The sequence below is a fragment of the Gymnoscopelus braueri genome, assembly GCF_963280865.1.
Source record: "Gymnoscopelus braueri genome assembly, chromosome: 16".
Lineage (NCBI taxonomy): Eukaryota > Metazoa > Chordata > Actinopteri > Myctophiformes > Myctophidae > Gymnoscopelus > Gymnoscopelus braueri.
This window is the reverse complement of record NC_137616.1, coordinates 20,755,014-20,766,954: the sequence shown is the minus strand read 5'-3', so window position 1 is coordinate 20,766,954 and position 11,941 is coordinate 20,755,014. Positions and strand designations below refer to the sequence as shown.

Below are 11,941 nucleotides of genomic sequence, written 5' to 3'. Positions count from 1 at the left end.
GGGCTGACTGTCATGGATGGATTGATTGATTTAATACTTTATTAACAGTTTGCAAATAGTACAGTGGTATGATTATACAATGGTGCTAAAAGGATAACACAAAAAGCCCTATGGCTTATTACCATTGGTCCTGTGTATTCAATTCATCGAGGTACCAGAATCAAGTACCACAACACTAAAACTAAAATAAGTAATAAGTATGTATCAGTCAAAATAAAAATCAGATAAACACCTTACCATTTAAACACCAGCACTTATTGTGGGGAAGGCTTTCGCAGAAAATAGCAGATCGCTGCGATGCATTGTGAGCTTGTCGATCGGCTATTTTCAGCGAAAGCTTTCCCCACAATAACACAAAAACAGAAAATACACTAGTATTGAGCCCTGGGGGACTCCATTTAACCATATGGGGTTCAAGTGGTTAAAGGGGAAATCCACCCATTTTCAATATTTAACTATGTCATTAATATAGCATAAAGGAGTTGTGTGGAAATAAGAAAAAAAAAAAAAAAAATTAACATTGCAAAAAAATTTAACATTGCAAAAAAATTAACATTGCAAATTACACTGTGATGACTCATCATGGTGTAATTTGCAATGTTAATTTTTTTGCAATGTTAAATTTTTTTGCAATGTTAATTTTTTTTTTAATTTTTTCTTATTTCCACACAACTCCTTTATGCTATATTAATGACATAGTTAAATATTGAAAATGGGTGGATTTCCCCTTTAAATAAAACAAAAGAGTCAACATGTTTGGCTCTGCCATCATCATGTTTCATGCTTCATTCATTTTTCGATTATTTGAGTACAAAGGACCCCAATGGAAACAAGCCATAGGCTTTCTTGGGTTTCAAATCCTCTTAGCAGACCTTGTATTGAACTGTACTTTCCTGTGCCTTTTTTTTTTGCAAACTGCTAATAAAGTATTCAATCAATCAAAACACATGTGATGATTACCAAGGGTCACAGATAGGTGAAGAACGCTGTGATTTTTAGGTGCGTTGCCCTCTTCAACCGCATGAGGGCGCCAGCTACACAGGAAGTCAACATTAGCAGCAGCTGATGCTAGAGGAGCTGCTGCTGCTGACTTCAGTTCAAACGCCGAGCCGAGGAATGGCATTTGTTTTGGTTTTTGACATCACAACACTGACTGAAGCGTCCCCGCACAGAGGTAGCGTGCTACATGTACAATGTAATACGTTAGTTATTAGTATACATAGTTACTATTTTACCTTAGACCCGGGAGTCACACATAAGTCATAATAGTCGTAACATTTGGAAGTGGTCAACCAACCCCCTGCTCCTTCTGTTTAGCTAACGTTGTCAGGTTAGCTAATCGCTAACTAGCTAACAACTTTTCATTCATTGGCCGTTAAGCTACTTGTCTTTGTTGGCCGCTAGCCTGCTAGGCAGCACGTTAGCTGCGTTGTGGTGTGTTTATTGTATAGTGGCCGCTCGCACTGGTTATTGTTTTGTTCGCCGTTCAGTTCTTGCAGTTTTTACTTAAAGCTACGTGAAGTGAGCAGCAGAGTAAATGGTGATTTAAACTCTCAGGCCGAAAATGGAACAACTACAAGCTTGAAGCTCGCTGTTGATTATGAGTAACAGCAGACGTTAGAGTTCTTGGGTCCGAACCTATATTTTTTTGTAAACACACAGCGACTAGATCCATGTCGCTTGATAAAATGACGACACTTTTACCCCCCCGGCCCCCCCCCCTTTACAGTTGAGAGCTAAAATAACTACGCCATAGAACAGTGGTTCTCAAACCTTTTGGTGCCAAGGACCCCCATCTGTGAATGTTTTGTGCCAGGGACCCCATGAATAGAAGTTTTGTGTTTAAAAAAATATTAAAAATTCTTCAAACACTTTAAAGATTTGTGTTGTGCTGTGAGCTTGTATCTGCTATTTTTGAATTGCCAACGCATAAAATAAGGATAAAGGGCCTCAAATGTATTAACACATTTAGCTGGGGACCCCCTGGAACTCCCTGAAGAACCCCTGGTGGGGTTCTCCGGACCCCACTTTTTGGACACCCTCTTTGAGAACCAATGCCATAGAAGTACGTGAGCGCACAGCTACAGCATGTACATGTGTTTTCTCACAGATCGTGTCCCTGTCCGTCCGTTGCTGTGGTGAAGATGGTGATGCTGATGACAGCGGTGTTGTTGATGGGTGTGTGACTGAGGAGGAGGAGTGACAGCCAGCGGTTGCCCTGGTGCTGTTGTAACACAAGTCCCGCTCATGGATTCCAGCAATGATGATGAGGCTCTGGACATCATCATCACCAACGTGGTGGCCACCTTCAGGACCAGGTGCCACCTCAACCTGCGCACAATTGCCCTGGAGGGGATCAATGTCGTATACAAACCTGAAGTAGGGGTGAGGACATAGAGTGTGTGGTTGTGAGAGGGAGAGAGAGAGAGAGAGAGAGAGAGTGGTGGATGTTTGTCACTGTTGTCTAACACCCCATCCCATGTGCTACTGACTGACATCCAGTTGTCTTTATGTCTCAGTAGAACAGACAGAAAAGAAAGCACTACCCACCAGTGAGTTTTATGTAATTAAATATGCTTTTTTCTGATTTGTTAGGGTACACATTTCAATTAGAGAGAGAGAGAATTACCCCCCCCCCCCCCCCTCAACACACACACACACACACGCACACAGTGCCGGATTAATAGGAGTTGAGGCCCGTGGGCTAGAGTAATTTTCGAGGCCCCCCTGGCGCGCATGCACGCCCCCTTTGCCCGCGCGCGCGCAAATTTTTTTTGCGGTTCTGGGCGGATTGGGTCCGTTTTTTCGCGGTTCTGGGCAGATTGGGTTCGTTTTTTTCCCAGTTTTTGGTTTATTTATTTTGGTTTTAGGGTTAGGATTAGGAGTTAGGTTAGGGTTATGTTATTTAATTCATATTTTTGCCTGATTTTACCAATTTATTATCACAAAAAACTCGGGTTATTTTTCTTTTAATTATACTCATTCAATTCTGAACCGATTCTTAAAATTAAAAATTCTCTATTAGCTGTGAAGGGAAGGGTCTACTCTTCTTTTGTTTCGCATCGCGCCTCTCCATTCAGAAATGCAATAGAAGAAGAACCGTCGCCGTCGCCCTAAAACCATAAAACAACAAAATATACAATAACTAACAAAAATATCAGTTGAATTGGATTGCAATACTTTACAATTTGATCGTAAAAAAATAATTTGATAATAAAAGAAAAAAATAATATATATTTTTTTTTACCAAAAAAATTGGAGGCCCCCCCAGTTGGAGGCCCGTGGGCTGCAGCCCACCCTAGCCCAACGGTTAGTCCGGCCCTGCACGCACACACGGACGCGAGCGCACACACAACGCGTGCACACATTTACAAATACACACACATGCAAATACACCCTCCTCTTTTTCTTTCCAACTTTCTCTCTCACACACAAACCCCCCAAGCTGCCCTTTACTGACATACAATTGTTTGTATGCCTCCCACCACCAGTGACTTTTCTCTAATTGAAAGGGCTTTTTTTTAATATCCTGGTTTTTGTGTGTAAAGAAGGACATGGATATTGGATCCCATCTGTACTAGTAAATGTGTTGTTGTGATGTCTAACTCAAACCAGCTCACTTTGTTTGCATATGTTTTGTGTTCAGAAAGTCTTGATGAAGCTTCGCAAGCCCAAGATCACAGCCTCCATCTGGTCCTCAGGGAAAATCATTTGCACTGGAGCCACCAGGTAGACACAAACTTTGGATTCCATAGAGTCAACGTGTCTTTCTCTAAAGGATTCTTTTACTTGTTTGCGGACTGGTGTCGCACACTGAAAATAGCCGTTCTGAGCTTGTAGAGCAGCTATTTTCAGTGCAATACATGGCACGCAAACAAGTACACAGTATAAATCAGGCATATAACCCTTAAGAATGTGGGTGATAAAGTCAAGACCTACAGTAATACTAGATATAAAATGTCTTGTAACATTAAAGCGTATTTGAATTGGTCAAATTAGCAGTAGAATGTTCAGAAGCATCTTCCATAAACCCTAATGGTCTCAGATATTTCATAAAAGCAAAGGTTAAAACCTTTAACTTCTTTTGACTGGTTGACAGCGAGAACATACATATCTTAGACCGATAATAAGTCATGGGTGTCGAAATCGGTATTGGGAAGGAATTTTTTTTATCGGTACTGTCTCTAAAATTTTGAAGCATCCCTGCCTACCTCAAGTAACCCTCCTGGCATTCACCTGTAACACAGTGGTGTGATGTATTTACCAGCAGTCTCGGAACACAGACACTGGCCCTCTTTTATCAACGCGGTGCAGACCAAATAATGGGCGTACGGCGAGATCACCGCAACTTTCGGCATTTATCAATATATCCTGACGTTGGATTCATCCTACCGTACGCTGAGATCTCACGTCTGGTAGAGACCAGTTGTTGACTTTGGCTGCGCCCGTTTATTCCATTGTAGACCTGCGGAGCAGCATTGTCTGACTGTCTGACAGGCATCTGGACACATAATCCACTACTACATAAATGTATATCTACACTAATAAATAATCCCTGTGAAAATATAACATTTTATAAAGTAATTTAAACAAACTGCTTTAACAGTCATTCGGTTAAGCTTGCAGATCTGTCTGCATTGGCTATTTGAAAATAGCAGATCTGCAAGCTCACAACGGGTCGCATCGCAACGCGTTGTGAGCTTGTAGATCTGATATTTTCAAAATACACGAGCACTTCTGCGAGCACATTTTCGGGACTCCCGACCATCTTTTCATGGACAGTGAGGTGTACAAACTTACAGCTGCTTGTCCTATGTTATGGAGTTATGTCATAGAGAGTTATGTAGGCTACACAATATTCAGTAGATATAAACCCGACGCTCCAATATTAACGTGGCGGCACGGGATCACTGCATTCTGCCCGAGTCTCATGACCGCTTTAGTTAGTGTAACTCGAACACGCACTGCGAGCGGGGGAAACTCTTTCTTATTGGCTTTTCATGCCTTTTTGGGTCGTATTGTGGTTCTTCATGTCGTGAAGTCGGGGCGTTTTGTGAATATTTAAGGGCGTGTTATTTAAATGACGCTCTGTTTCAGCCGTGACATTTATCAAGGCTCCGACCCAATGTACGCTACGATCGGCTGTATAGGATTCGTTGATAAATGTGACTTCGACGTTGGTGTACGGCCGAATATATGGAAAAATATAAGCCGGTTTATACGCTCCGTTGATAAATGAGGGCCACTGACTCTACGGGTTACCATCAATTCAACCCTTGTTGTGCATGTGTGTGTTAACCGTTTGCACATGTGCATGTAAAATCATGTCTGCTTTCCTCTCTCCCTCTTCCCCCAGCGAGGATGACGCCAAGGTGGGGGCCCGCAGGTTAGCACGCTCTCTACAGAAGCTGGGCTTCAAGGTGAGAATGACAGTGTTGGTCAGATGCGAATGTTTTATGTAGTGCATAGGTCAGTGAGCTTGAGAAGATAAATTTGGTGTTTCCATGTGACCCAAACTTACAAAAATAAATTTCAAATTTATAATGAAAATAGCTGATCTACAAGCTCACAACGTGCTGCGATCCACTGTGAGCTTGTAGATCAGCTATTTTCAGGACAGTAGGCTGACAGGAAATGGGGAGAGAGATGGGGGGGGGGGGGAGACATACAGCAAAGGTCGTCGGGAACGGGAGTCGAACACGCAACACGCTGTCATGCTGGATTACCAGCGTATATGGTATGCGCCTGGACCGCTAGGCCAGCGGACGCCCCAGCTATTTTCACTTTTTCTTACGTTTTTGTTTAAATCTTTTGAAATAATGTAAAATTGTTTGCAGGGAACGAGGATAAAAAAGGGATATTTACACCCATAAAAATGCGTCCATGACCCACAAATGGCTCCCGAAGTAGAGCACTGGTTATAAATGGGGGGGGGGAGCAAAATGAGAAACCGTTTAAAGATTTAAGCTCTACATCTACAAGCTCACAATGTGTCGCATCACGGTGCTCCGCGCAGCCTGTGAATGATCCAAGCACCACCGAAGAAGAGTACACAAAAAATATAGGCAACTTTCATGTTAAAGGATTGATAAAAGTCAATTTTTCTCGGATTTCTGTTTTCTGCTTGTTTTTCAAAAAACAAGCCACATTCAAACGGCCATAGCTGTGGAATGGAGGGGCCGGACATTCCCCCTCCACCCCCCCCCCCCCCCCCCCCCCCCCGATTCCACCAAACCCCTGTGCGTGTAATGAGCCGATCTCCGTGAGGAAGGAGGTCACGGAGAATAGTCCATGATTCCATGAAAGTACAGTAAAATCGCCGTTTTCGCTGGCAAGGGGACGGTAGACGATGTTTTAACTCTGGCAGTCAATGAGTTAATCACTGTTACAGTCTCAAAGGGCTTTACGGGCCCGCATTTGACAAAGGAAATTAACGACAACCGCTGGTCCTTATTCAAGCAAGGAAAAAAGTTCCAGGAAAATACCCTTGGTGGACAAAGAAAGGGGAGAAACCCCCAGAAAGGATCATAAGAGGTGAACAGAGTGGGAAATATCTAAATGTGCATATATGTGTGTGTTGTCTATGCAGGTGCGGTTTACAGACTTCAAGGTGGTGAATGTGTTGGCAGTGTGTTCCATGCCATTTGCTGTCCACCTTATCGACTTCACTAAAAACAACCGACCTATTGCAAGGTAAAAAGTGGGAAGACATATGAAGCTTTTCGGGGGTTGATGACCAGGCATGCTGCAGCATTCTGGATCATTTAGAGGGGCTTAAGTGAACATGCCAGGGGGCCAATAAGGAGGAAGTTTCACTAGTCAAGCTTTGAGATCACTGAGGAGTGGATATTAGGAGCTTGGAAGACTCCTGGGTGAGGAAGGATCTGATGTTATAAAGTGTAAACCTACAGGAACGAGTAACCGCTGCAATTGAATGTGTGCCTTGAAGGACAGCTGACTGTCCAGGAAAACACTCAGGCTCTTGGCAGTTAGAAAAGAAGCTGGGAGTTGTCGATGAAATCGTGTCGATGGAACAACAACGGTGTGAGCTTGTAGATCAGCTTTTGTTTTGGGTGCTATTTTTGAAAATGTGTGAAAGTATTAAATAGCACTTAAATGGTTAGTTTTATTTGACATTAAATACTGTAAAACATTAACAGTTACAGTGATAATACGTGTTATCCTTAAGATCTTGACTTGCCCTTTGATGGATATCAGGCCCAAATGTTTGAGAACCGCGGGAATAGGGTCCGGCAATATCACCAGCAGATGTTGCTGTTGATCATAAAAGTGCTGGGGGGAAAAACTGCACAGTATTAAAACATGATTTATTCACTTTATTTATTCCTGTATTTGTGAGGATAGGGCGGTCTCTAGTGGTAGGAACTGCTCATGCTTGAATATTAATATAAAATCTAACACTCAGGGATTTTATGTGCATAACACCTCCCTCGTGTCCAGTTAGCTTCCGTCAACTTGCAGGGACTTGAAACTTGTGTAGTAGGTAATGATCTACATGTACACTAAATGTAACAGTTGTTTACAATATCATTGTGTTTTAATGCATTTTGAAGTGTGGATTAATTTGAAAAGTCTAGCCAAAGATTATCCTAGGGGAAATAATTAATTTACGAATAAAATTCAAATGGCTGTGATGTATTTACCGTGCAGTATTGTTTGGTTGACTCAATTACTCGGGTACATTCAGTAGCGTTTTGACTAATGACATTGGATGAAATGTAAAGACAAAAAAACACAACTGTGACCTCTAAAAATGAACCAATTGATGGCAAAATGCTCCATGCTTATGTACCACATGTAGTTGAAAGCTATCAGTAGACAATGGTGTGTTTAGACTAGTATGGTCTTTAAAGTCACTGAATGCGACATTTACAGAAATTGGTTACTGGATATAATTTATTGGCTACAGATTCTTTTTTTTACATGGCATGCCATTCACCCATATATATATATATATATATATATATAATTTTTTTTTTTTTTTTTTTTTCTGAGAAATGGCATGTGACATTTGATATCATCAGAATAATTTATTTGTGAGAGATATTCTGATGTACATACTACTGAACTCTCTGTATGTATTTCAGTTATGAGCCAGAGCTCCATCCTGCTGTCACATACCGGATCAAAACCCTCAAGGTTACCGTGCAGGTTTTCTCTACCGGCAGCATTACAGTTACAGGTAATGCTCATTTGTGCACACATACTTGCTCTCTCTCTCGCTTTCTCTCTCACCCCAAATAACTAAAAGCCAGCTTAAGAGATTGAGGCCGCATTGTAATAAAGCATTCTATTATAGACCAGTGTTACACACAAGTTTGTTAATATTCTAATTCCCCCAGGAATTTTACTTAAAGGTAGGGTAAGTGATTTGCAATTATTCAAATAATTGCAAAATGGGTCTATGTTCTGATAGTGCTCGTTACTATAGAGTGTCCTGTCCATATAAAGAGTCTCCATGTCTCTCCAGCTCTTTATAAAACAGAAAATGTATTTTGTAGTTTTTTTTTTTTTTTTTTTAGTTTCATTTCCAATTTTATCCAACCAGGACAGAGAACTCAATCAGGATATAGATTAAACAAGTGAAATTGGAAGTGATGACACTAAGAAATGAGCAGACACAATTTTAACTGGAACACTATACAAATTAAGCTTAAAAATTGGTACTTTCTCCTGATTGGCTGAGATTTTGACACCTACCGAAAAATGTATTTTCTGTTTATTAAAGAGCTGGAGAGACAGGGAGACATCTGTTACTGAACAAACACTCTATAGCAATGATTACTATCAGAATATAGTATTTTAACCTTTTAACAAAATACTTTTTGTTTTAACCAAAAAAATATCACTTACCCTACCTTTAACAAAGTCAAATCACTTGATTTGCCTGTTATCATATGGCATGCACAAGGCCAGTGAGTGAATAGATATAAAGGATACTGCTGCCGTGTTTTCAGTTTTCACATTGAATCGCATCAACATAATCCATCAATCAATATCTGGACAAGTTAAAAAAAAGAGGGACCTTTTTTTTGTTATAGTTTAGGATGTCCTAAAAGGTATATTTTAGCCTGTAGTGTTTTTATCTGTTATAATGTATTGTTTCATATTTTCAATGATATGATGGACTATGTTGATGTGAAAAACACTGGTAGTGTTAGCATGTGTATGTTGACCCGTCTCTCTCTCTATATATCCCATCACCCCCACCCTGTCTCAGGACCAAATGTGCAGAGTGTGGCTACAGGGGTGGAGCATGTTTACCCACTACTGTTCGAGTGTCAGAAACCGAAACCTCGCTGCAAATAAACGAAGAGTGAGAGAGAGAAGGAAAGAATTAAACAGAAGACTGGTCTCATCAGTTTGTGGCAAGTGACGAAGCACCTTATCCCCTGGATGTGTTGGGATCGTTGTTTTTTATCACTATGCGTCCACAGCCACAAACCTACATATTGGCTGAGAATGACCTGGAATCCATTTTTTTCCGTTTTTGTTTTTAACAGTTTTTAACAGTTTCCCCTCACTAAATATGAAATTCCCTTTGTGGATTGTTAATTGTTTTGACCCTTTCTAAAATCTCACCCAACATTTTTGCTCTAACAAGCTTCACTGACTATGAGAGCGGGGGAGGTTTGGATGGAATCTCATTGAACTTTACTTTATTCCTCTCTGGGTGTTCTTGCATGACCGCAATCAAGCCAGTCTTCAGAAAAGTAACTTTTGCTAAACACGTAACAAAAGTGACTGTCATGATGAAATTAATCAGTATTTTAACATTTGGGATGCCTTGTCTTAACCCTATATACACAGCCACATGTCCCAGTTTAAGACTCACTTTCTCTGGAAGAATCTCCGTCCACAACTTGTTTTTAGAAGTAGAATTTGCTCCTATATGCAGATACTAATACCTGAAACACTCATAAGTAGGCGAATGTGGATGTTTCGAGCTACACAGTCGATTTGTCTTATTGTTGCATTTTCGAATGTGTCACCTGAAATTCTCAACGCAATGGAGCACAACCAGTGTAGCAACCAGGGTTTCAATAGCAGGCAACAACAGGATGAAGCCGTCTTCGATTTGGGTTCTCTTCTGCATCTTTCAGTATAGCAGGCTATAGTTCCAAATGTAACTTTCTGAGGGTGTCAGTCCTCAGAGAGTACTTTATGTCAAGGATGTTTCGGGCCTAAGGGTCCATACGTGCATACTATAGCTCAGAGGGATATGTTGCAGGCAGTGCTTGCTGCCACTATCAACCGAACACAAAATCAAACAAGTATGCTTTTCAGTGAAGCTTAGTTGTATGTCGTTTAACACTTAATCACATATTGTGATGTCTGAGCAGATTACAATAAGAGTACAGTAAATGGACTTGGAGAGATACAAAAGTGTGTGTGTGTAGACAGTATTTGGTTAGTTCCAAAATTTAAATGATAGATTCTTCACATTCCCTTCTCTTGTTTACTATACGTGTCAGGTGTTGAATACAAAATGATTCCATGTCCGGTACCATTAGATACAAAAACATCATTGTAGACCAGAAACTGTCCTGCTAATTGTTTAGCATACGCAGGCCATGACAAACTTGGAGATATTATTCAATTTGAAAAGTGAATGAAAAACATTGGAGAACATTGGACACAGAAAGGCATTAATGAGCATTTTCTTTTTATCCCCAATGTAGTCGTTGCGATTTCCTCCCATGTTTATAGTCCCCACACTGCCTACCCCTATTGGTCTGTGGAGGTAACCACCTATAAACAAGGAGACAGCAGCGCCTTTTCACCTGACAGTGAATAGTTTCACCAGCAGGGCGTAATGCATGTCGAGGAACACGCCATCCCTTGCAATTTCAATCCCCAGTGAGCAGTGACCAACCTGTGGGAGTACAGCGACAGAGAAAGCCCATCCCTGCCAGCTTCCTGCCGGCGAACACGGTCAATTGTGTTCATTGGAGCGCCCGGCCAAGCCATGGTGGTGGTCATAAGCTTTAGCCCCACGCCACCCCAGACGCCCTTTTTATAATTTCAATTGTCCAAGTGTCGCTGAGGGAATGATGCGTACATTTTGTTCACTTTCTCCATTCAAATGTTTACCTCTTGGCCGACACCTAAGTTACACTCCTACTGTACTTCCGTAACCTTTTAAAATATCTTCCCCCTCCACATCTTAAATATCAAGCTTGGCTGCAGGTAAATCTTGGCTAGCGTAATCGTAACCCAAATAGTATGTCTTTCACGTATTCAGAACGTAGCTGGGGTATGTCTGAGTCCCCTGCATCAATGCCCTCTATTGTGAGGAACTTGAGGAGATGCCTCAATTCTTGACCGTCTTACTTATACTTATTCATTGTTGCACACCAAAATAGGGCCTGGAATCCCTGGATCGTTCATATCAAATGTAACATTTGTCCATAATCAAATGTTGACCTTCAGAAATGCTCCGTACAGTATGTCACACAGTAGTCATCAAAGAGTTAATGCATTTTGTTAGCAAGGATATATACTGTTTTACTACCTTGTACACAAAATTTCTTCAAACAAGAAAATGCAATGTGAAGAATTAAGCATTCTGACTTGGAACAAAATGCTCCCGTAATCCCTACCGACATGGGGCTGACGTCAGCCCGAACCCCGTCCTACATCTGTGAATAGAGGTAACGTCTTGGATTGGTGTAGCTGGTGGTATATATTATGGATAAAATGGCTTTGACATGATGTGTCATCTACCTGGACTCGAGAGACTTCGAATTAGTGTCCAACCAGGATATGGGACACTCTTGTTTGTGTTGTTAAAACTTTTGTATTTTGTATTTAAAAAAAGAAAAAGAAAAAAAAACTGAATAAAATAAGCTATGAGAATGATATGTTTTACTGTCTTAATCTTCCTTTTTCTTTGTCTCATATTTTATACTCTTATATT

General features: G+C 40.9%; 1 protein-coding gene across 2 annotated transcripts; it reads left to right on the top strand.

The window, feature by feature from the left end:
• Nucleotides 1–1,060: 1,060 nt before the first annotated feature.
• On the top strand, nucleotides 1,061–11,883 carry tbpl1 (TBP-like 1). 2 transcript variants are annotated; one of them, XM_080453383.1, is made up of 7 exons: nucleotides 1,061–1,174; nucleotides 2,111–2,379; nucleotides 3,647–3,729; nucleotides 5,357–5,420; nucleotides 6,590–6,693; nucleotides 8,109–8,203; nucleotides 9,242–11,883. In XM_080453383.1, the coding sequence occupies exons 2-7, from the start codon at nucleotides 2,248–2,250 to the stop codon at nucleotides 9,328–9,330; spliced, it is 567 nt and encodes a 188-aa protein (XP_080309509.1). In that variant the 5' UTR covers nucleotides 1,061–1,174; nucleotides 2,111–2,247; the 3' UTR covers nucleotides 9,331–11,883. The 2 variants fall into 2 exon arrangements, with proteins under 2 accessions (XP_080309509.1, XP_080309508.1); XM_080453382.1 differs by having other exon boundaries at nucleotides 2,111–2,385.
• Nucleotides 11,884–11,941: the final 58 nt, after the last annotated feature.